The sequence below is a fragment of the Anopheles coustani genome, chromosome X, assembly GCF_943734705.1.
Source record: "Anopheles coustani chromosome X, idAnoCousDA_361_x.2, whole genome shotgun sequence".
In the NCBI taxonomy this organism is placed as follows: domain Eukaryota; kingdom Metazoa; phylum Arthropoda; class Insecta; order Diptera; family Culicidae; genus Anopheles; species Anopheles coustani.
In genome coordinates, this window is record NC_071290.1 from 14,481,267 (window position 1) to 14,502,730 (window position 21,464).

Here is a 21,464-nt window from a genome sequence, read left to right on the forward strand (position 1 = left end):
TTGAACGCTTGGCGATGAACATGTCATATAATGTTTTCAGTGTTTCTGATATGTAGAAAAAATAAAAGAAAGGGATAAAAAGTACCACTTAAACAATAAAGAATAAACCAACTAACGAACGAACAGAGAAAACCCTATTTTGAAACGTTGGTAGCAGGTGACGGTTTAGAAATCAACTAAACTTCTAGCGCAGCGGTTCCGGCGATGGCCCCTTACCGCTGTGAGAAGCTAAAAGCGTCGTAGTAAACGGAGTCAAGAGGAGGTGTGCGTAATGCGTTTTTACACCATGTTTTAGCGAGGAATGCAAAAATCGAACCACAGCCCGTAAAGGGCGGAGATGAATGGGAAAACCAAAACAAAAACAAACTGAAACTCCCGCAACCACGCAACGGGCAAGGGGAGGACGAAGAAAATTAAACACAATTTGTACATCAGTTAATCTTGGTGTGGTGTCCACTTGGTGGGCGGTTCAAGTAAAAGATGCAAACATTAACAAACACAAAACTACCGTTTGGCGTCCTCCACAACACTTTTTAAGGTGGAAAACTGTACGTTTGCGATGGACGAGAAGTTAAGATATGAAAGCAAAAGAAGAAAAAAACCACGAGCTGAAAAATAGGGCACCACCCCCCCAGTAAAAGGAAAAATTGCTAGAGGAAATCGAGTCGGCGGAGGGGGGGGGCGATTGGAACTCGAAGCCCAGGAGTGCGTAAGCTGAAAATCACGAATTACCTTTATCTTTATTGCAGAAGCTAAAGTCTGGAATAAATAACGAAAGAAGCATTCAAATGTACTTACGCGTGTGTGGTTTTCACTAAATCCAGCGACCGGTCCGAAACCGTTGACCCGATTGTGTCAACGGATAGTGCTTTAAATCGTACATTTCTCAATGTAATTATTTGTTTCGTGTTGTCTTAATCGACTCGGCTTTAAAAGTAGATAAAAGGTACAACCTTTGACTTCTCGAAGAATGCTACGCTTGATTTACGCACATATTTTCTCATTTCATTGTGGTTTGTTTGATGTTTTACACAGAGTTTTTTTCTCATTTTAATAGAAATTCATGCTCTGTTCCATTTTTGACAGCGAAATGTTTCATGCACCTCCACTCGACGGTGCGAAATCATAAGCCGTTGGTGTGGTTGTGTTTTGTTTTCACCTGATCTTTATTTAGCTCAATTATGTAGTTTTATAGATCTCTCGTCGCGCTGTCCGCAGAGTAATGTTTCGATTTCATTTCTTCATGGATTATTTTATGCTCAGCACAACTTCTATTTCCTTTGTTATGGTGTCGTGTTTTTTTTTTCTTCATGTTTCAGCTAATGCTTCTTTTTCTTTCTTTCTTTTTTTTGGGGGATTCCTCCGCCAATCTCCATGTATATTCTTTGGTTCTTCGCGCGAAGATGACAGAAAAGGACTTGCAAACGGTAGGGCCGTGGCTCCAATACCAGGGATATACAGTGGAGTTAAGCGCGAATTGTTCAAAGGTCCTCGTTCGTTTAGTTTTTTTTTCTGTTTGCCTTTTTCGTTCTTATTAGGTTTACCCGGCCGTGCCTAAACGTTGTATTTCGCCTTGCGTGGCAATTCCAGTGTTCAACTGTGAGTATACGCGCGAGTTGGAAGGTGAGCCCCTCGGTCAAACTTCCGGCGATTTGCGATTTCGAGTTGGGTGGTTTTAGTTTGTCAAGTTCGAAGGGAAGGATAATGTGCATGAAACAGAGGAGGCCGAGACAGGGATGTAGTAGGTGCGGAGAGGATATTTGTCTTTCACATGTGTGTATGTGTGTATGTGTGTGTGTTTGTGTGTGTTTATGTGTTCGTGTACGTATGGTTCTGAGCTTTCGCTAACTCCCGGTTATTAGGACCTGCCTGATGGTGGGAGATCTTATAAATATTTTTATTTGAATAATTAACTTCTATGAATTTTCTTTTTTCACCATTCGCACACTCTCGGTTGTTTTCTCTCTCTTTCTCTCTCTCTCTCTCTCTCTCTATCTTTCTCTTCTCAGCAGCCTTCCCTCTGGGCCGTACTTAGATGTATTGATATTGTTTCCTTTTCTCTCACTCGGTCGCCTTTTCCAGCCGCGATTTGCGCTCCAACAAGTATACATTTACCCAACATCAGCTTCCAGTATTCCCTTTTTGCTTTATTGCCTCTCAACGTTCAGTGCAGCGAAAAGGACTTTTCTTCCGCTCTTGTGCTATGCTACTATTATGCAATGTTTGTATGTTTCTTTTTTTCGTCTTCCTCTTTTTTATGTTAGTCTCGATAATTGTTTCAATTTTCTTTTTCCATAGCATGTATATTTGTATATATATATATATATATAATATGTATATATATCGCCACAACCTCTGCTGCTCCATGTTGCTAGCTCTTTGTTTCTATGAGTGAGTGGGTAGATATGCCTTTAACAGCTTCTCATATATCCTTTTGTGTGTCAGGGTGTGTGTATGTGTGTGTAAGTGTGTATATATACATAAAAAAACACAAAACAAAACTCCGGCGTGTAACCTAGTCGCTTTCGGTAATACTTTGAATAACATGCTTAACTGAACCACCACTTTAACACAAACAACGGGTGATACAAACTGCTTTTTTTTATGCCTCTTTTCCATCTTGTGTTTTCTTGTTTCCGGTTTCGTAACGGTTTTCCCTCATCTTCTTCTTCTTCGCCTTCTCCTTCCACGTCTTAAAAAAACATAATTACACAAATCACAAATCTGGCGGTCGTCAGAAACGCGCCCTAGAAGGAAAGGTTTTCCTCTTCAAAATAGTATATTTTACATTTCCCTATTCTCTGCGTTCGTCTGCGTGTTTGCCTTCATTTTCCTTCACTGTGAATGTGTGGGGGGAAGGGGGAAGAAAGGATTTTGTATCAATCACGCTCTTTCCCAGCCCTGTTTCATTTCGTTTTTCCCAGCGACCGATTGTTTTAGCATAAGATTTTCCTTTTATTGTAGTGTTTCGTCTTAACGCGCCACTATTCCTCGTTTTCTCGTTATCGAAGCCTGTTTGTTTAAATGTTCTTTTTTTTATGTGTAGTATTCCGTTCTACCCAACTAACGTCCTGCATTGTCCCACTCTAGGGTCTATGATACAATGCTTCGCGCTAGACAACAATTGTGTTAGATATTTTCACCACACCGGACTTTTGGATTTACATTTATGTTTGGTATGGGGGGGTTTTCCCCACCCTCCCGTTCAGTGTTCGCTCCAATTTCACTAAGTATAGCTGCTCGCATGCATGTCGGAAGAATCGTAAGACAACCAACATTGATTTCCTGGAACTAGATGCAGATGTTTTGTTCTATACACATGTACCTATATACTATAGTCGACTCTGTGTAGAAGCGCTCGAACCTGCATGATTTGCGTCGTACTCAAGTAATATCCTGCGTCGGTACATAATCGGCTAGGGCTTGTTTGTTATTATTACTATTATTTTACTTTATTTACTTATTTGTTTTTTTGGTTTGTTTTGTATTTTGTTGTTTGTTTTATGGCTTTAGTTTCAGCTATGTTCTTTCCAGAAGAAGCAGCATGTTGTCGATTCTATTAAATATTTCTATTGACACAAATATAATGACCACTGTGTATAGCTTTGTCTGCTATCTGCCTGTTCCTACAGAATGTTCCTCAACGCCTAGTCTCAGCTAATGTGTTTGCTGCAGCTATCCACTTCCAAGTTAAATATCTCTGTTCCTCTGGCACAGTTCTGCTCTGTATGTTCCTGTTATTTGTTGGTTTTGTTTACTTGCTTTAACAAGTGAGGGTATTATAATTGGGAGCGCGGAAACGATACACTTCTCGACACTGCCCCATACAAAAGGTAAACAACACTTTGAAAAAAGCGAAAAAATGGCTGGCCGTCTCGACGATCCAAAACGACGCCACCTACGTGTCGAGACGATGCGCGGAAACGAAACGACGCGGCTAGCCATTTTTTCGCTTTTTTCAAAGGTGTTGTTTACCTTTTGTATGGGACCGCGACGAGAAATCTGACAGTTCGTATCGTTTCCGCGCTCCCAATTAAAATACCCTCAAAGGTTTACTAGAGTACGGTTTAACACCCATAGGAGCCTTCTTCTTTCCCGCAGAAGAAGGCTGTTTTGTATAACGATCTGTCAATTGCTCTTAGCCGCCGTACCCCGCGTCCTGTGTGCATCCGAATCTTTCCGTCGCGCTTTCTCCTTCGTCCGTACTCCATCATCGCCGCAGGGCCCACGCACTCAAGGTAAGCGTGTTGAAGGATTCAAAACCCAACGTTGTAATGTCCGAGTGGACGACAACCGCACATGCTCTTACCGTCCGGACTTCGCTCGCGTCTTACCAGCACATCTCCTTTTCCTTTTTTTTTTTTTGGTTTTTGGACGTTAACGTTCTTCTATCCAGCAGAAGACATCTTGAACTACATTAGTGATCTGTGATAGTGTATATGTGGATGTGTTTTTGTGTTTGTGTAGGTGTGTGTGTTTCCCTTTTTCTTTTCTTCTAAAGTAACTATAGTGCCTTGGTAACGGTAGTCGACCCTTCAAGGGCGCTGAGCATCACGGAGCTTCCTTCGGTTGTACTGTTTCTTTTACATGCCCTTGGCATTGTTTTGGTGGTGTTTCCGTCACCATCCTCATCTGTCACAGCTGCTGGGCCTCCAGTGCCAGCTCGATAGACCGTGGTCAGTACGACGGCAGGAGAAAAAAACCCTGTAACCAATAAGGGAGAGGGGGGGACCGATGCTGCACAGTTGGGAGTTTGGGGTTCGAGTACTACGAGGTATCGGAAAGCTAATCCTTAATCGAATAACAACAACGTAACGTAAAGTCGACAGCGCAGGGCCTCCTCTATTAGTTTGTCTGTCGAGTATCCCTGTACACTCTCCTCAGCCGTACCGCGAGCCGTCTGCCCGGCTGCAAGGATCGGACGAAGCGGCTGAGATGTTCAAGGTTGCATTCCATTCCTGGTGCATAAATTCGTATCGTTTTCGCTACGCAACAAACCATCAGGTGTGTGTGTGTGTGTTTTGTGTATGTGTAGGTGTGCTTGTTACTGAAGCTCCTGCTCCGAACCGGCGTTGTCGAATTCCATCTCGTCTTCATCGTTCTCTGCTAATGTCATCTGTGTAATCGAAAAGAGAATAAGAAAGTGAGTAATTGAAGTCAGTGAGTTGTACAGACCTTATCTAACTAGAGTTTAACATACATTGATAGTTAGCTTTGCACCTAGGTTGTGCCTTATGAATCTCCTGGCGAGATTAGTTCCTTCATTAGAGATTCAGCCGAATTGAATCAGGAATGTTTAAAGATTCGAATCACGAATCTCCAGATATCAAGCTCTAACTCAAAGATTCAGATTCATTTAATCTATGTAAGTGTAGTTCAACTTCATAAATCTGAATTAGAGTAAGGATCTTTGGATCAGATTCATTTCTGTGAATCTTTAACGAAATAATCTTTGAGGATTCATGATTCGTTGGGGATTCATAAACTGATGAATTCACGAAGATACCTATGTCGCCATGCTCCGAAGGTTTGCTCGCATTATAAATGACTAGGTTTAAGTTGTTTGTAGCATTTTGTATGAGATTTTGACAAATCGCGTCGAAGCAGGATTTATGATTCGCAGAAGATTCATTAACCTCTAAGGAATTATGAATCTCGTAAGATTAATGAATCCGGATGAATGCCGCAAAATTCATGAATATTTTAGACAAACATTCAAATGAATTTGGATTTGTCGAGAGATTTATTCTGATTCAGGAATCTGAATCTGTTTTACACAACTCTAATCGGAATCTGAATAACCGATACAATGTGCACACATTTAACCTGCCCTCTCGACTCTCTACCGGTTTGTACCTGACGTCCAGAGGATGTGAGCCGTGCTAATCTCTACGACATGACGGTGTCGGTGAACTCACCTGAAAGCGTAACCTTGCGGCGAGTGCCTGCGGATCGATAGGCATTGGTTCCTGCTCGGTCCTGACGTTGGCCTGTCCGCCGTCACCGTCGTCACCGCTGTTAGCGGCATCACCACTGTCCCCGCTTCCTCCCTGGTTGCCCGAGTGGGCCGCCGGTGCGTCTCCCGGTTCCGGGTCGGATTTTTCCTGCGATGGCGGCGACGGTGGTGGTATGAGCGCCTGGTAGTACGCCCGGTTCTCCTCCAGCCGGTCCAGAATGTCCTGCGCGTCCGGACGCACCAGCTCCGCCCAGGCCTCCCACAGCGGGTGCACGATGTAGTCGATGAAGCCGACCTGCGAGCTCTCGACGGTTGCGGAGCGGCGGTCGCACATCGGCGACACGTCCATGCCGGCCGCCCGCTCCCGGTCGCCCTGGCGGAAGAACTCCTCCATCAGGCGGCGCACCCAGCGCCGGTAGAGCGGCAGTGGCTTGGTGGGGTTGCTCAGGTCCGCACAGTGCACCAGGTTCTGCAGCACCTGGATGCGGTCGGTGTAGCTGTCCAGCAGGCGCAGCAGCACGCCGCCGCCACTGCCGCGCGACTCCGTCGGGCCCTGGTTGCCCGAGATGGCCACCTTCTTCGTCTCGACCATCGTCTTCAGGTCCGCCAGTAGCGTCATGTGCTTGGACATGTCGGTCGACAGCACCATGTCGATCACCATCTTGCGGAACGTGGCGCGCTGCTTCCTACGAGCAACCACAAAAGCGGGGGTTTAGGATTTTGGGGGGAAAGCAACCCTAGTTCCGGTCTACTTACTTCGGCAGGTTACGTAGGATGTTGCAGTCATCGTTCTGCATGAGCTTGAAGGCAACCGCCAGATGGTGATTCTCCAATACTGATTCATCGTTATACATAAGGGCCAGCTCGGAGCCTACGAGAGGAGGGTGAGAGACGAATAAGAATATACCAGGAAGGTGTATCTCCACCAAACACCCAAATCTCTGCCTCCGGACTGGACATAGAGGACTAAGACGCAAATACTCACTAGAGTTGATGAGAAACTGGTTCGTCAAGCCGGGATGGTCGACGTCGTGGATGCAGGCCGCAACGAGGGCGGCGCACACCTCCAGCGGTGTAAACACACCATCCAGCGCAGGACTGTGCAGCAGCGCGTGGGTGCTCTGCGTGACGTCGGCCGCGTGCAGCGAGTTGTGGAACGGGTTGTCGGCCACGTAGTGGTCCTCGACCGTGCTGACGAACGCCAGCAGCACCGTCGGTGGTATGGTGAGTGTGCGCGGTATGTTGCGATCCTAATCATCAAGGTACTCAGGTTAGTAGAGGTCGTAAGGCAATCCGCAGATCGAACCTACCTGAAACACCGTGTAGGCCACTGCGGTAAGCGGACGATTGCCGCTGAGCGTGCCGATGCGGAAGATGTCCACGCCCCACTGGTCCACCTGGCTGAGCAGGGCGCCCAGCTCGGCCTCGTCGGCCGCCGTTGCCGTCGGTACGCCGTACGGGGGCAGCCGCTCGGCCAGACTGCTCGCCCCAACGCCTCCGGCGGCCGCGCCCGAGAACGAGTTCGTGTGCTGCAGCGGGCGCTTGAAGCCGCTGATCTCCGACATCCGGCCGGCGACCCCTGCCTGGCGCCCAATCAAGGCACTTCCCATCGACATCGGGGCGGACGGCACATCCGGCTCCTGTTGCTTATCTGCAACAATCGAGGTGATAACGATAAGATTATGCCAGTGTTGTTCGCTTCCCGTGGTTCGAACCTACCTAAGAACGTTGTGCAGATGTACTCGCTGATCTGGTTGCCCGACTTGCTCGATTCGCTTAGATGTGACAGCTCCTTGTTTAGCAGTCGCTTGAACTGCAAACACACACACAGAAAACAAACCGCTTAGTGAGACCCTTGGATTAGGTAAGGAGTGAGCTGCGTGTACCTTTAGCGAGGCCATATCGGAGACGCTGCGGTGCGTCTGAACCGTTTCCAGCTGCTCCAGCGACCACTCGAGCTCGTCTATCGTCTCCGAGGTGAGCTGCCGCAGGTCGCTCTCTGCCTCCGTCTGATCCTCGCCGCCATTGCTGCAAAAAAAGGATCGTCCAACAAACAGTCCAGTGAAGGTATCTGTCTCCTGAGCTGACCGCACGGGAACTTACCCATCGGATGAGGTGCGTGGCGGTTGGTCGCTCTCAGCCTCAGCTGAATCTGGCAGCGCGGACGAGAGGGCGTACAGGTTGGCCCGCACCGTCCGCAGGCTGGCGAGAATTTGGGCGAACGGGGTGACGATCAGATCGTCGTGGTGTCCTCCCGAGCCTCCACCGCCCGATCCACTCATGACCCTATGGTAAGTGTAATAGGTGGACACACCGTGAGACGTCACTAGTGGAACAAGTGTGTGTGTGTGTGTGTGTTTGTGCTGGACTTACGTGGTTCGCTCGGTGCTGGTAGCTGTCACCATGGTGGTGGCGGACCCGATCACCGTGGTCGCACCGCTGGACGGAGACGAAGTAATCGACGTCTGGACGACGGACGGTTCCTCCAGCGTCGGTTCCTTCAGCTGCAACGAGCTGTCGCGTCCCATGTGCGCCCCGGAACCGCCGGACGCCCCAGTGTTGGTGTTAGCTCCCCCGCTGCCAGCACCGCTCGCTGCACTGGCGGCGTTCGAGGACGAGGCTCCGGATGTACAGCGCGCCGCCAGCAGCGACACCGACGACACCTTCGGCGAAATCTCGAAGTCCGAGTCCGAGCGGTACAGGAAAGACTCGCGCCGTTGGGGCAGGGCGGCGGACAGGAGCGATCCCGGACCGCCGGGACCACCATCGCCGGACGGCAGGAGCAGGGGCGAGCGGCGATTCGTGAACCCGCCCGCCACGCTCATCACCCCACTTGCCGGTCCACTGCCCGATCCGTCCGCATTGTCCATGAAGCTTCGGAGCGTAGGAGAAGAGCGAAGGAACGTTTATGTAACGCACGTAACATATCCCTTGCTTGCCCTCAAGAACCACAACCCACAAGAACTAACAAACAAGCATAACATCTCGGGTCAGGGAACATGCCCCGTATGCGCGACGGGTGTTTGTGTATGAGCGCGTTCCACCCAGTGAACCCGTCCCCCGATGCGAACCAAAGTTTATTTTAATAGATTTCGCTGTCGGATGCCCCCACTAGCCCCCCCCTCCTCCTCTTCCCTTCCCAAGAGTCATGGACGCCAAGGGCCGCGCGGGCTGGATTCATTCATTTATTTATATATATATACATGCATCATAGGACTCAGGCGCAGTACGTATGTGGCAGGGTGCAAAACAATGGCCGCAACCCGTCGCACAACGTATCAATTACCGAACGCGACGGAACGACGCAATAGGCGCCGCAGCCGCAGTGAGCGCAAACAAACATCGCCCCAGCGTCGACAACCGTCGGCGTGTGTCGACGACTGGCGATCCGCGACTCAGAAGATGCGGCAGGCCAATTCTGTTCTGTTTTTGGCGGCACGGAATACTTCAAAGATTTCAATTGTTGTCGTTCACCGGCCAGCAGCCGAGGAGCTTGAGCGCTCTTACATACCGTGGCTATATGGCTGATGATGATGATGCTGATGATTATTATTATGCCTGGTATTTGATGTAACTCGCTTGCTAAGAAGTTCTCAACTTCCCAGAATACCCAAAGGGGGTCGTCTAGTGTTGTGCCGTAAGTTTTTGACTTCTTCTCTGTAACTTCCAACCTCGAAACTTCAAAAGAAACCCTACGTCAGACGTTAGTACGGTTGGAGGTTCCTCAAAGTTTTGTTTCAAAAGTGTCGCGCAATCATATACCGCAAAGCGGGACGGTCGGCGACGACACAGTTATTCTTGCGCTTGCCATTTGGACGTAGTCCTCGCTGCAAGCGCGATACAGCTGTGCACAGAAACTGGGCAGCGTCCCCCCTTCCCTCCCTAGAAATAGCCTCAAGTTTTGACGAACAGTGCTAGAGGAACGCCCAGCAAGCGAACTATAATGATGCGAAACCTGTACGAAGGTAATTACGCTCGTTCCGAGCCGCACTCGAGTTTGCTCAAGCGGTCCAGACCGTGTTTAGGACGCTCGCTCGTTCGCTCGCCTGCTAGATTGCCTCGATAGAGAGCGGGCCACCGGATGCGGGCGTTTGATTGCCGGTTGTGCCCCGTAGCCGTAGCTTCCATTAAATGGCAATCAGCGTATCAATGAATTTTTCGACGCCGAACGAGGTTCCCGCCGGCACACGAAATTTGAAAATTAACTGGCACCGGCCCGACCGGCAATCGGTGTAGATGGGAATCGGTGTGAAGCGGAGACGCGTTCTACACAGTGTATAAGGCATCAGCTCGGCAGCTATTCTCGCCGAGCTGCGCTGGCTGTTTGATGGTTTTCACTCAACACAACTGTGCCCTCCCGTCCCTCCCACGGGCTGAGTGTGGCAACACTCCACACCCTGCCTTGGTCCCTGCCCCTCGCTCCCTCATCCCGGGTAGTAATTCTCACAGTTTAAACCGCTGATGGCCGGTAGGAACATGTCCAAGGAGCATAGCCGGCCCGGACCGGATCGACGACGATGTCGCCGCAATCATTCTTGACGCGCGCGCTGATGAGCTAAATTGCGCCACGCACGGTTGGTGCTGCTGATGACGCTGGTGTAGCTGCTGCTGCTGCTGCACCTGCTCCTCGAGCGTGGCGACACTGTCGCCGATAAAGCTGCATTCGTTGCGTGCTCTTGACATTGCGTTGCTCGCCGCCGTCGTGATGGACGACGAGGTCGACGACGCGCTGTAGTGCACCTGTTGGCGATGGTTCTGCTGAATGCGGATGGTGCGATATTCGCCACACTGTGGCCGGGCGGGCGGTTGAGAGCTGGGCTCCATGGGAGCTATCGGGATAGGCTGCTGTTGTACGTGGACGAGCTGCACCTTCGCTTCAGCTGGCTCGCACTAAGGGTCTCCAGGATCGATTCCTAGTGGTCCCCGAGAAGTACGGGCACATTTGTTAACAAACACGCACGTACACAAAACACACACACACACACACACACACACACACACACTTCTGAAATCTACGGACGAAACGAGTCCCGATATATCCCCGTCCCCCGGGGGAAAAAGGTTTGTTCTCTGCGACACTCTGCTTCTTAGTCCACTGTTGACTGAACTTTTCAGGAGAAGGCTGCTGCTTATGATAGGAGTACTCGACCGCTTTCCTGTGTACTATGGCGTATTGTTTCAGTGGCCAGCTAGCTCCTGATCTCTGGCACGACCTCAACGGCGGTCCTCTCTCGTCCGGCCGACGGACGGAACTCACGGCTCCCGTGATTACCGACCGGGGATGAACCGAACCAAAGAACCAGCGGGCGGTTCTGAACAAAAACCAAACCCGCGTCCATGTCTGTGTGCTTCGGTCGTTGTTGGTGTTCATGTCGCAAGCATCGGCGGTGCACAGCGGGACACGCGTGGCGTAGTTCTATCGAGTCCCGCGATCCTGCTCACATCCGCCCATCGCCACCTCCCCCATGTCTATGCTCCCCTCCCTCCCGGCTAGCCGGTGGTACCTTACGGATATACAGCTCCCCGCCTCAACTCGAGGCGAGCGCAACTACACACAGCGCAGCCAACACAACAGCTATATTTAGAAAAATTTTCGACTAACTAGCTGACGGAGTGTGCGTTCCCCCTGGTACCATCTTACCAACGACCCTATCCTGCTAGCCGGGCCCTGCGTGTAGCGACCACCGCTCCTGGGTGCGCTCCCGTCTGCGACATCCAGTCCGAGTATTCCGAGCAGTGTTTCGGATCGGTGTGTCACCATTCTACAGCATCCCATGCAGTATTGCTTCTTCATCGTGTATCTCTCTCTCTCTCTCCCTCTCTCAGCCTATTGGTTTACCCATGCGTCACTTAAGCTAATCGTAACCACGGACCCGGGACCAACGAGGGGTTCCAAAACGGTAAGACACATTCCACATCGGTCCATTTTTAAACGATCGCAAGTCATCAAACAAACGCGCGGCTTGCCGTCGGGACTATCTTCACGATCGTCCTGCCAGCCCCGGAGTTCCCTTTCCCCGCTCTCCACTACACAGCTGTGCTGTTCATATATCTGGCACGGGTTTCATCGGTACCATCTGTTTTCGTCTGCGCTCGTCACGCTTCCGGCGAGTTTGTAAACTCGTTGGACCTGCCAGCTTGTTATAGGACATTTTCGTAAACAGCAAAACTATTCCCACGTACGGATCAGGTATAAACCTCGTATGATACGAGCACGATCGTGTCGTTCGAGCTTCTGGCGAGTGGTTCATTGATTGCAGACGCCGTTTTCGGGGAGCTACCATGTGCAGGTAGTTTATGATGCTAACTAACGCTGATCGCAATGCACTGGTACCGCTGCTCATGATGATGATGCTGATGATGATGATGATGATGATGATGATGATGATGATGATGATGATGACGTACGTGCGTTGGAAGATTCTTCGAACGTGGAATTGATTAGCATAGTGTCCTCGTTGCTCGTCACCGCCACCGAAATGAGCTAAACATCGTGTCGTTTTGTGTGCACACGACACGCCAAACATACCAATGCAGTGGCTTGGCCGTGGATCCTCGGCGCTTGTTGCCTCCATTGCCGGCTCCACCAGCCCCTCCGCCTCCTCCACTGCTGAAGAAATATTTGTTACGAAACATGACACCAGGATGCCGTGCCGATGCTCAGCACGCAGAAGTACTCAGAAGTACTCAGTCCACTGCTACTTTGCGGTTATTTCAACGAACTTTTAAAGTCTTGCGCAATCTGATTTGGAGATAGACTCGAATGCTTCTCCATTAAGGACCATAGGTCCTGTGTCTATCCTCTTCCACACTTGACACCTGCTCCAAACTAGCTGTACATCGCACACACTTTTTTTTCGTTATCTTGGCACAAATTTTATTTCGAACGCACAGTTAGTCACAGAACTCCCGAAGCATTCGCCGCTGCGGCCAATTTGATGGACGATCAGGAATAGACTTTTGATTGCTGGCTAACAACGTCTCCTGGTTTGGGTACGGTCACTTTCTTTTTCACAAACGTTCCAACTGGATGTAGAATCTCACAAACACATGTGTACACTTTTTGCTGGGCATGTTGGTATTCTTCGGTTTTTTCTTATAGGATGGTACCGCAGAACGACACCTTTGGGGGTGGGAAAATATGGGTTTGCACGTCGACACTCTGATGTTCTCGGTTGAGAGCGGGATGATATCGGAAATTCTGTGTAGCCATCCGATTGGGTCCCGACCAACCAGACCCGCTGGTGTTGATGTCGAACTTCAAACGAGCCTCGCGTTGAAGCCTGACGCGAGTCGCCCCTCAGAGACGCACAAGATCCTGGTGCTCTAGCGCTCCGTGCGCACGGCTACAGCGTGGCGAGCCTGCGGCGTCTCCATCGTAATCGGAGCGTCTGAGCGCGGGACTGAGGCCTCCGCCAGCTCGGACCCGAAATCATCTAGAGCAGCTGCCAGCGACAAACAAGGCGTTGCTCCGGCCCCGCTCCAACTCCCCCCGGCACGCGGGAGTCCCACGGAAACGTAAGTGTCCAATTAAAACAGATCACCCGCGCTCGCACACGCCATCCAGCCGCCCGGTTAGGTTGTTTTGCGGGTGGGAAGCCCAGCGCCAGAACGAACACAAAAGGGTTCCCGAACTACTAATCGATAGCACCGCCGTCCCCCCCGTCCCCCGCCGTTGCCTGTTCCGGCGGCGACGCGGCGGCCTGTCCCGGGTTTCAGCTTTTTTTTTTCTTTCTGTTTTGTCGAATCCGAAAACTTCATCGACGCATCATCGATGATTGCGACGATTGTAATTCGCGCGCGCGGAACGTGTGTTTGTTGTGTTGCCTGAGAGCGTGAGCGCGCCCTCGCCATTGAAACCCAATGGCCGGCCAGCTGCTGCTAGCAGCTTCCCGCCTTTTGTTTCCCACGTGACGTCACCGAAATCCGTTCTGCTGGAAAAATGCTAAAACGCTCCGGCGGCTCTGGCGCAGGGGAGTGCCTTTTGTTTCGTGCGAGCACACGACCGAGCCCCGAACGTGCCAATTAGAGTCGCCCGAGATGCACCGAACGCTGTACTCACATGTGTACACGCTGTGTTTGAGAACGTTATCATTATCCACCGGCTGGAGGGTACTGCGGTTCAATCGTTCGCTTCCAAAACAGCGAAGCATTACCTCGCACACAGCGACGCCTCGCACTGCCTTTCACTAGCATTTCTTTTTTGCAAAACTTCTCTACTTATTAGATCGATGATTTAATTCCTTCTCCAATGCCTTGGATGCCTCAAAGCAGAGTGATTCGCGTCTTGCAGGCTATCTAGAAATGACGTCCCGTTTTACAATGATTTTGAAAATCTAATTCCTCCCCTGAATAATCTCTGGTCACTGATCCACCAAACGACTCTTCAGTTTAATCAACGCTCAAAACACGGGAACAGCATCCCTCAATTTACGATGCGAAACTCGCACGTACGGTAGGGTGGGGTAATATGCACCTCGAAAAGGGAAAAGGGCAAAATATTTCACAGGTTATCGGTGAGGGGTATCTGATGAGGAAAAATACCAAAACCAAATATTTTACTACCCAATTGATCCTTCAGCCAACATTTTGAAGTGCTCTATATTTCACGCGCCATTTTGAATTGTAGGGAAATATAGGTAAAGTAATACGGGCATAAAAAATATTTGATTGTTTTTGACTATCTCCAGAGAAGGTGGACCGTTTCAACAAATTTAGTAAAATTCGTTTACAAAACCTATTCTACACCCTTTTTGTTGCAATGAATCATTCATCGTATGACTCAATATAGGATGTCGACAGTTGAGCCTTTGTGAGCTTAGGATTGGCTTAATTTTAGAAAGTTAAAAAATTATTAAAAAGTTGGACAACCTAGAATGTTAAACCGTACACTTATACAGGTACAGGTGCATGCTACCCCACGCAAGCCGGTGCATATTACCCGAGGTTGAGCATGCTTTAGTTGCATCTTGACAATCAAACTGCAAAGATCATGAATCCATTTCATTTGAGTTCTTTTTAAAATAACATCTAGAGATGCTTCGAGCACCGGGGGTTACCACCTTGACGGCGTGGGTTCGAATCCCAATCGAGACCGGACGCTTCCCTGTATTTCATTGCAACATTCCAGTGATCCAACCAGGTTGGTTAAGCATCGAAATACTGCAACGACTGTCATTTTCAGCTGAAGCGTCAAAGGTTATTTCATTGCGGTGAAATATTGCATTCGACTTCTAACTTCATATAAAAACAAGCCGCGTGCATTTTGCCCCATGTTCCCCTAATTCGCATGGCAAAAAAAGATCTCCATTTCGAGCGTCGGTACAAGCTATATCAAAGGTGGAAACAAACTTCGTTGTAGCTGTATACGGTCAAAGAAACAATGGTAACATCTTACTAGTACTACTATAAAGGTTAGTGTTGTGCTTATGAATCTTTTGGCGAGATACATTCGTTTGAATCTTTCACCTAAGATTCATCCGGATGGATTCATGAATCTTTCGGGAATCGAATCTTCAAACCTTCATGAATCTTTCGAAACCTTAGTGAATGTTCATGAATCTTTCATGGATCGGTCATGAATCTGTTGTTCATCATCTTTGCAACGATACTTATCAAAATTGGTATTGCGCAGATGGTTCAAGTGATGCTGATGAACTTCCTCGTTCGATTGCTGTCAAACATCGGCTTTGTTTACTCGCGCGGTTAAGTGGCCTGCGAGTCACTATGCCATTTTGACAGCTGCCCGTTTCATCTACCCGAGTGGTGTTTGTATCTTAGTTCACCGATCGTGATTGGGGACGATCTTGTAGCGGTTCGATCTTGAGATTGTTGTGTGTGGAGCGGGGGGAGGGGGATTTGTTTACTTACCGAACGTTAGCTAGTGTATGCCGCCGGTTCCGGTGGTACTTGGGGTGGGCTGGCGGGGGTGGCTGAGGGTGGTGCTGTTTGCCACTGGCCGCCTGCTGGAGGTACTTGCCCGAACCGGGGGTCGTGGCCAGTGGCGTCAGTGGCACGGTGAGGGTCGCTTCGTCCGCACTATAAACGTCATCATGCTCCTCGTCGTCCTCGTCCTCCTCCTCTTCCTCCTCCTCGTCATCGTCGTCCACCTCCTCCTCCCTGCCCTCGCCGGTGAGCGTCCTGGAGGGGCGGCTATCCTCCTCGTCCTCCTCCTTCACCTCGCCACCGCTACCTCCGGACACCGTCCCGTAGCTGCCGTTCCGCTTCCTCTCCTCGCGGATGTGCGGCAACGATTGGGGATGTTGCTGCGCGGACCCTCCCCGGTGTCTCCCCGCTCGCCCCCGTCCCCCGAGCTGGTGACGTGCTGGCGGTCGACCACCGCTGGCCGCTCCAGCCCCCGCGTCGACGCCACCGACTACCAGCGGTACGCTGACCCGCTGCTGCTCGCTCCCGACCTCCAGCTCCTCTACGTCATCGCCCTCGTCGTCTTCCTCCTGCTTGGCGAGGGCAGCCTGCAGCCTCCGCCCTCCAGTGCCTGCCACCCTCTGGTGCTGCTCCTGCTGCTGTTGCTGTTGCTGCTGCTGCTGCTGGCCATCAGGCGTCACTGCCAGCGCCATGGCCACCGTGCGGCTCGCTCCCACTCCTCCTCCAGTGGCGTTCGACTTCCCGCGTTCCGCCAGCAACTCGCCTCCACTCCTACCACCGCCGCCGCCGCTACCGGCGCCGCCGCCACCGACGCCGTCGCCCCGGTTCCGGCCGCGGCCGACGCCGGCGCGCTCGTCCACCTCCCCCCGCGGCCCCCGGCTGCCGGTGAGTTCCTTCGCCTGTCCCTCCCGGCCGTCGCTGCCGCTCGCCCCACTACCACTACTGCGCGCGCTCCGTCCTCCTCCACCGCCCCCTCCGCCGCTGCTGCCGCTGGTTCCTCCGTCGCCTCGACACGGCAAACAGCAGCGGAACAGTCTGGCGCTGGCTTTGCGGCCGGGACTCGCTTTTCCGGCCGGCTGGCTCGGGCGCCGCTCGCTCGCTAGCGCGCGCGGCTCGTGGCGGGCAAGCAGCAGCTGCTTGCACTCCTCCTGCCCCGTCGCACCCTCCACCACCTTCCGCTCCTCCTCGTCCTCCTCTTCCCCTTCGTCGTCGTGGCGGCCTTGCGCGTCGAGAATGGCTACGTGCCCGTGGCGAACCGTGCGAACCGGACCACCGACGCCTAGGTCCAACGAATTGCTAGCGTGGATCGAGACCGATGTGCGCACCACACATGTGTGACCGGACCTCTTCGGCAGAGATGAGCGAGCAGCGACGCGGCGACAGCTGAAAGAAGGAAGAAAACAAACGTTCAACACACACCGTTCGAAACCAATACTCCGAGATTTAAAATGGTAAGCATTCAAGGCTGGATCTAATGCAGCTGTACTGGTGTATGTTCTCGCAGATTCAACAGCCCCATTTTGTCTCTAACCCACTCATTATTGAAATAGCGCATCAGCTTTTGTCCCTAAGGCGACCATTATTGTCGCTAGCGCAGTCAGTTTTGCTTCATAGGCATCTATTTTGGTTGTCTCAGATTTCAGTTTTGTTTTCCTATCTCAAATTATAGTTCTTTATCATGAACACTGTTGTTAATATATTAATCATGTTACAAGTGGCTTACGGAAATAAAATAATTGTTTAACTTTTACTTTAACTAGCATTTCTGACTAGTTTTAAAACACAGATAAACAGTACCAGGTAGTGAAAGTCCAACTCCTGATCATCATCCTTTACTCTAGAGCAGATAACAACACGAAGGTTAACAGAAGACTTTTTCCGCTTTTCCTCTTTACTTACTTAAGTGGAAGAACGATAAGTGAAAATGTTTGAACATATTTCAGACTATACAAAAAGTAGTTTGCTACCTATTTAATAACAAATGGCAGTTTGTACGCTACCAAATAGTAAAACAATTATTTCCTTGTGATTTATAACAAAAAAAAAACTTGTTGTAATCGCGTCCGAATATTTGTTTTCGAATGAAATGTTTCGAAATATGCCTAAATAAAAACACGGTCTAATTTGTAAGCATCCAACTTCGGTTGCCTACCACTGTATTAATATTAGTTAAACCTTAGAGCTTAATTATCTAGGAGGCAAAATTATATGCGCTAGCGACAAATGCTAGGTTGCGCTGTGCCAAAAGCAGATGCCATAGATGACAAAAATTGACGGATGGTGCTATAAAGTATTATCAAAAGTTTCTTTGAGGTAGAGTTTGCGAAACAGCTAGTACAATAATTAAGGCACCCCTACAGTTGCCACAGGACCAACAACTTGTCTCAATAAGAGAGGCGAAATTCAGTGCACCTAAACCGGCGCCCAACAACGCGGTGGAAGCGAGTTTCGGGGCACTAGGACATGCGAGAGTGTCCTTAATTCCAGTGGTGAAAAGGGTTACTTCACGGCACGGATTGCTCTTGGAGCGGCAAAATAAATAGCTTTAATCACGACGTTAATGCACGGCCATGCACCCATGCCGTGCAGAAGACTCCGACGATGTGAAGAAGACTCAGCCGCAGAAGACCTCAGAAAAGCGAGCGAGCGAAAAAATGGAACAACAAAACTGAGGAGCAAAACCGAAAGAACGAACACCGGCAAGGATGGCGGGATGGGAAAATCCCCAGCATGCAACACTGGTTGCACGGATCGTGCTCGCTTCACTGATTCACTTCTGACTGATATTGCCGAGGACAGATGCCATTACATTGAAAGCGTTGGAGCGGGGCTGAGGAGCGGGGGGAGCATGTGGTTGCCACAGAGGTGGTCCAATGGCAGATGGCTATAAACACGAGAGTGAGCGGAGGGAAAAAATGAACGAAACGTCCTAACTGTTGCGCTCTATAGGGGGGAACGCTGGTGGTTGATGAGCTCGATAGTATCGGAGATAGGTAGGAGGTTGAGACAGAGTGTCATCTCGGTTGCGGTGGGAGGCAGCGTTATTCGAGGCAACTAGGACGAGGTCGTGCAGGACAGAGGCAGACACTAGCGGTACGCCGGAAGAGGAAGCGAGTCGTTTGCCTTATCCCAAACGTGCCAAGAGTGTGACTCCTGTATGCGCGACGGTAGCAACAGGGGTTCGATCCTTTAACGGTAGCCAGTGTCAGCAATCTGCTGGACCCGCCACCTCGCACCTGATGCTATCACTTACGTAACGAAATTCCGTCTCGCGACTACGCGATAGGCCCCCCCAGTCGCGGGATATAGTCCCGGTATCCCGAAGGGCGAACAGGGCCAATCCCAAATCACACCGGACACCGGACACGTACGCTGCACGCACAGGCACTGATCACCACCACCTGAGATCACGCTCCGTCGCTCTGCTGAATCCTTTCCCGCTGGAATGTCGGACACGCAATGAGACGGTGCTGTGAGTTTCCCGGCCTCCCGAGCCCTGTCATAATAGTTCATCGGCTCAGCCGCCGATCCGATCCAGGCAGAGAGGGTCTGCTCGGGAGCAGGCGCAGGGGAGGGGAGGGGAAATGGCGAACGGTGAAAAGGTTATAAAAGTTGGGAAGATTCTGAAGGACGTCACTGCTTTTCCTTCGTGGGAACACGGTGGATTTCCCGAGAATGCAGGGGTGAGGGGGAGGGGTGTCACGGGAGGAACCGGAGGAAAACCGATGCGTTTGCGCGTGGACGGTGTACCACACGGTGTGTGCGTCTACTCCTCCGTTTCCTGTCCCGCTCGCTCTCCAGTGACACCTTCAAAATTTAGTCCGCTTTCTCTCTCTCTCTCTCTCTCTCTATCTCTATCTCTTAGACACACACACAGACACACACACACACGAACACACTCTCGCTCGCCTAGATGTTGTTATCGCTTTCCTTCTTCTGCGAACGGTAGTTTCTCCGACCGTACCTGCACCTGGCAGCTCGAGAGGGCAATAGAGGAAGGGGGGGAGGGGGGTGGGGGTTCCTTTTTTCCCTGGGACCGTGTCATGTCGCAACACCTTCGGAAGCCCCTAGCAGGGAAAATCCCGGCGTTGCCGCTTTGTTGCTGCCCTTTTTCCGAGTAACCAAACCCTGAGTCAGTTTCCAAGAACCTCCGGAGCCTGCAATCTCTGGCTTGCACTGGTGACGGTGACCCGTTACACCATTTGTTGTGCGCTAGCAGACGAAAGTTTGCCATCGGCAGGGCTTCCCAGGTGCAGCTGCTGCCAGTGTGTAACCACCGCACCAGGGAGGATCAAAAGTAATTCATGGCCAGCAACAATGGACGGGTTCCTGAGGGGGAATGTCGGTGACGGTTGTTGCGTAAACCACCAAACACCACCAACTTTGCTACGGGCTCTTCCATCTCTCCCTTCGAGGGTTGGCTCATCTGAAAACTTTTGCCTCGAAAACTTCGCGTGGCAGATTCGTTGCCGCGCGAAAGTCCAAAAGTCATCCAGAGACACGCGCAAAACTTTGTCGCCTATCCATCCAGCCAGTGTGTTCAGTGCTAACAGCTAGAGCGCCCCTACATGGACCTTCGCGAAGCGCGGCTCTTTTCGGTATCCTGTGTGGCACGTGGGCTCGTCCAAGGTACATCGTTATCGCGGAGAATCTCCTCCGAATTTCGAGACGCACGCTCGCTCTCTATCTCTCGCTGGTCGGAGGACTCTCCATGCTCAAACCGTGCCCATAGTCGCACACCTATCTTAGGCTGTTGCGAGCTATTCGCACCGTAGTACGTCTGACCAGCGAGTCACGTTCACGTGAAACCACGGCGGAAAGCGAAATCCGTAGTCCACCGAGCTCTCGAGCCAGGAGCGAGACCTCTCCAAGACTCCGGACGTACGCCAGTACATACCCATACCCCCGCCCCGCTAGCCAGCCATCGCGCCAGTGTGCCAATCGTTACGCAGTATCCTTTATTGCCATGAGCATGCAAAACCCCAACAAGGGTTACGTCCACCAGGCATTTGTTACTGTGACCTATTCGGTAACCTCGGGGCCAAAGTTCGTTCTAACAGTTTTGTCCTCGGTTTCAGCACACCACCCCCCCCAGGTCCACTTTCCCTGTTAGGGTCGCGTGCAATACAATGGACGGTGAGGGTGGGGTGTTGTGCTTGGTTCGTCTGTTATATGACACGCCAGCAAATTTGAGGGTTCAACCAGGTTCCTCCTTGATGTCTTGGAATTGTTGGTGGCTTTGCGAACGGGGTTTTCTGTTTGTTTCTTGTCTGGAAGAGGCTAAGGCTGTTGGGAAGCGACTCCCGGTTTCGGTATATCCAAGAGTACACACGGAGTTCAAAGGGTGCCTTCACAGCCATACCCCCGTCAGTATCTAGCTCTTTTCAACTCTACCCAACAGCCTCAGTTCAATCCCTTCCACACGTTCCGAAATGATTTGCATTCAGCAATTCGACACCCCTTAGTGGGAGTCGACCGGGGTCTGCCTACCTGCTCCCAGCGAGGCGGTGTGTGTAGCAGCACACGGTACGCCGAACGGGAATCGGAGCTGACGCTGATTTACACCTTGCTGCTGCCGTTGTTGGCCGTTCCGATTTGCATTGTTTGGGATTTGATTGCTTCG

At 50.9% G+C, this 21,464-nt stretch overlaps 1 protein-coding gene across 1 annotated transcript; it reads right to left on the reverse strand.

The window, feature by feature from the left end:
- Nucleotides 1-1,223: 1,223 nt before the first annotated feature.
- LOC131269326 (cAMP-specific 3',5'-cyclic phosphodiesterase, isoforms N/G-like) lies at nucleotides 1,224-17,380 on the reverse strand. The gene is given in 10 exon segments (XM_058271677.1): nucleotides 1,224-5,116; nucleotides 5,919-6,642; nucleotides 6,713-6,827; nucleotides 6,942-7,206; nucleotides 7,267-7,607; nucleotides 7,676-7,769; nucleotides 7,843-8,242; nucleotides 8,330-8,830; nucleotides 15,827-17,224; nucleotides 17,373-17,380. Coding segments are annotated over 10 exon segments (3,918 nt in total). The 3' UTR covers nucleotides 1,224-5,044.
- Nucleotides 17,381-21,464: the final 4,084 nt, after the last annotated feature.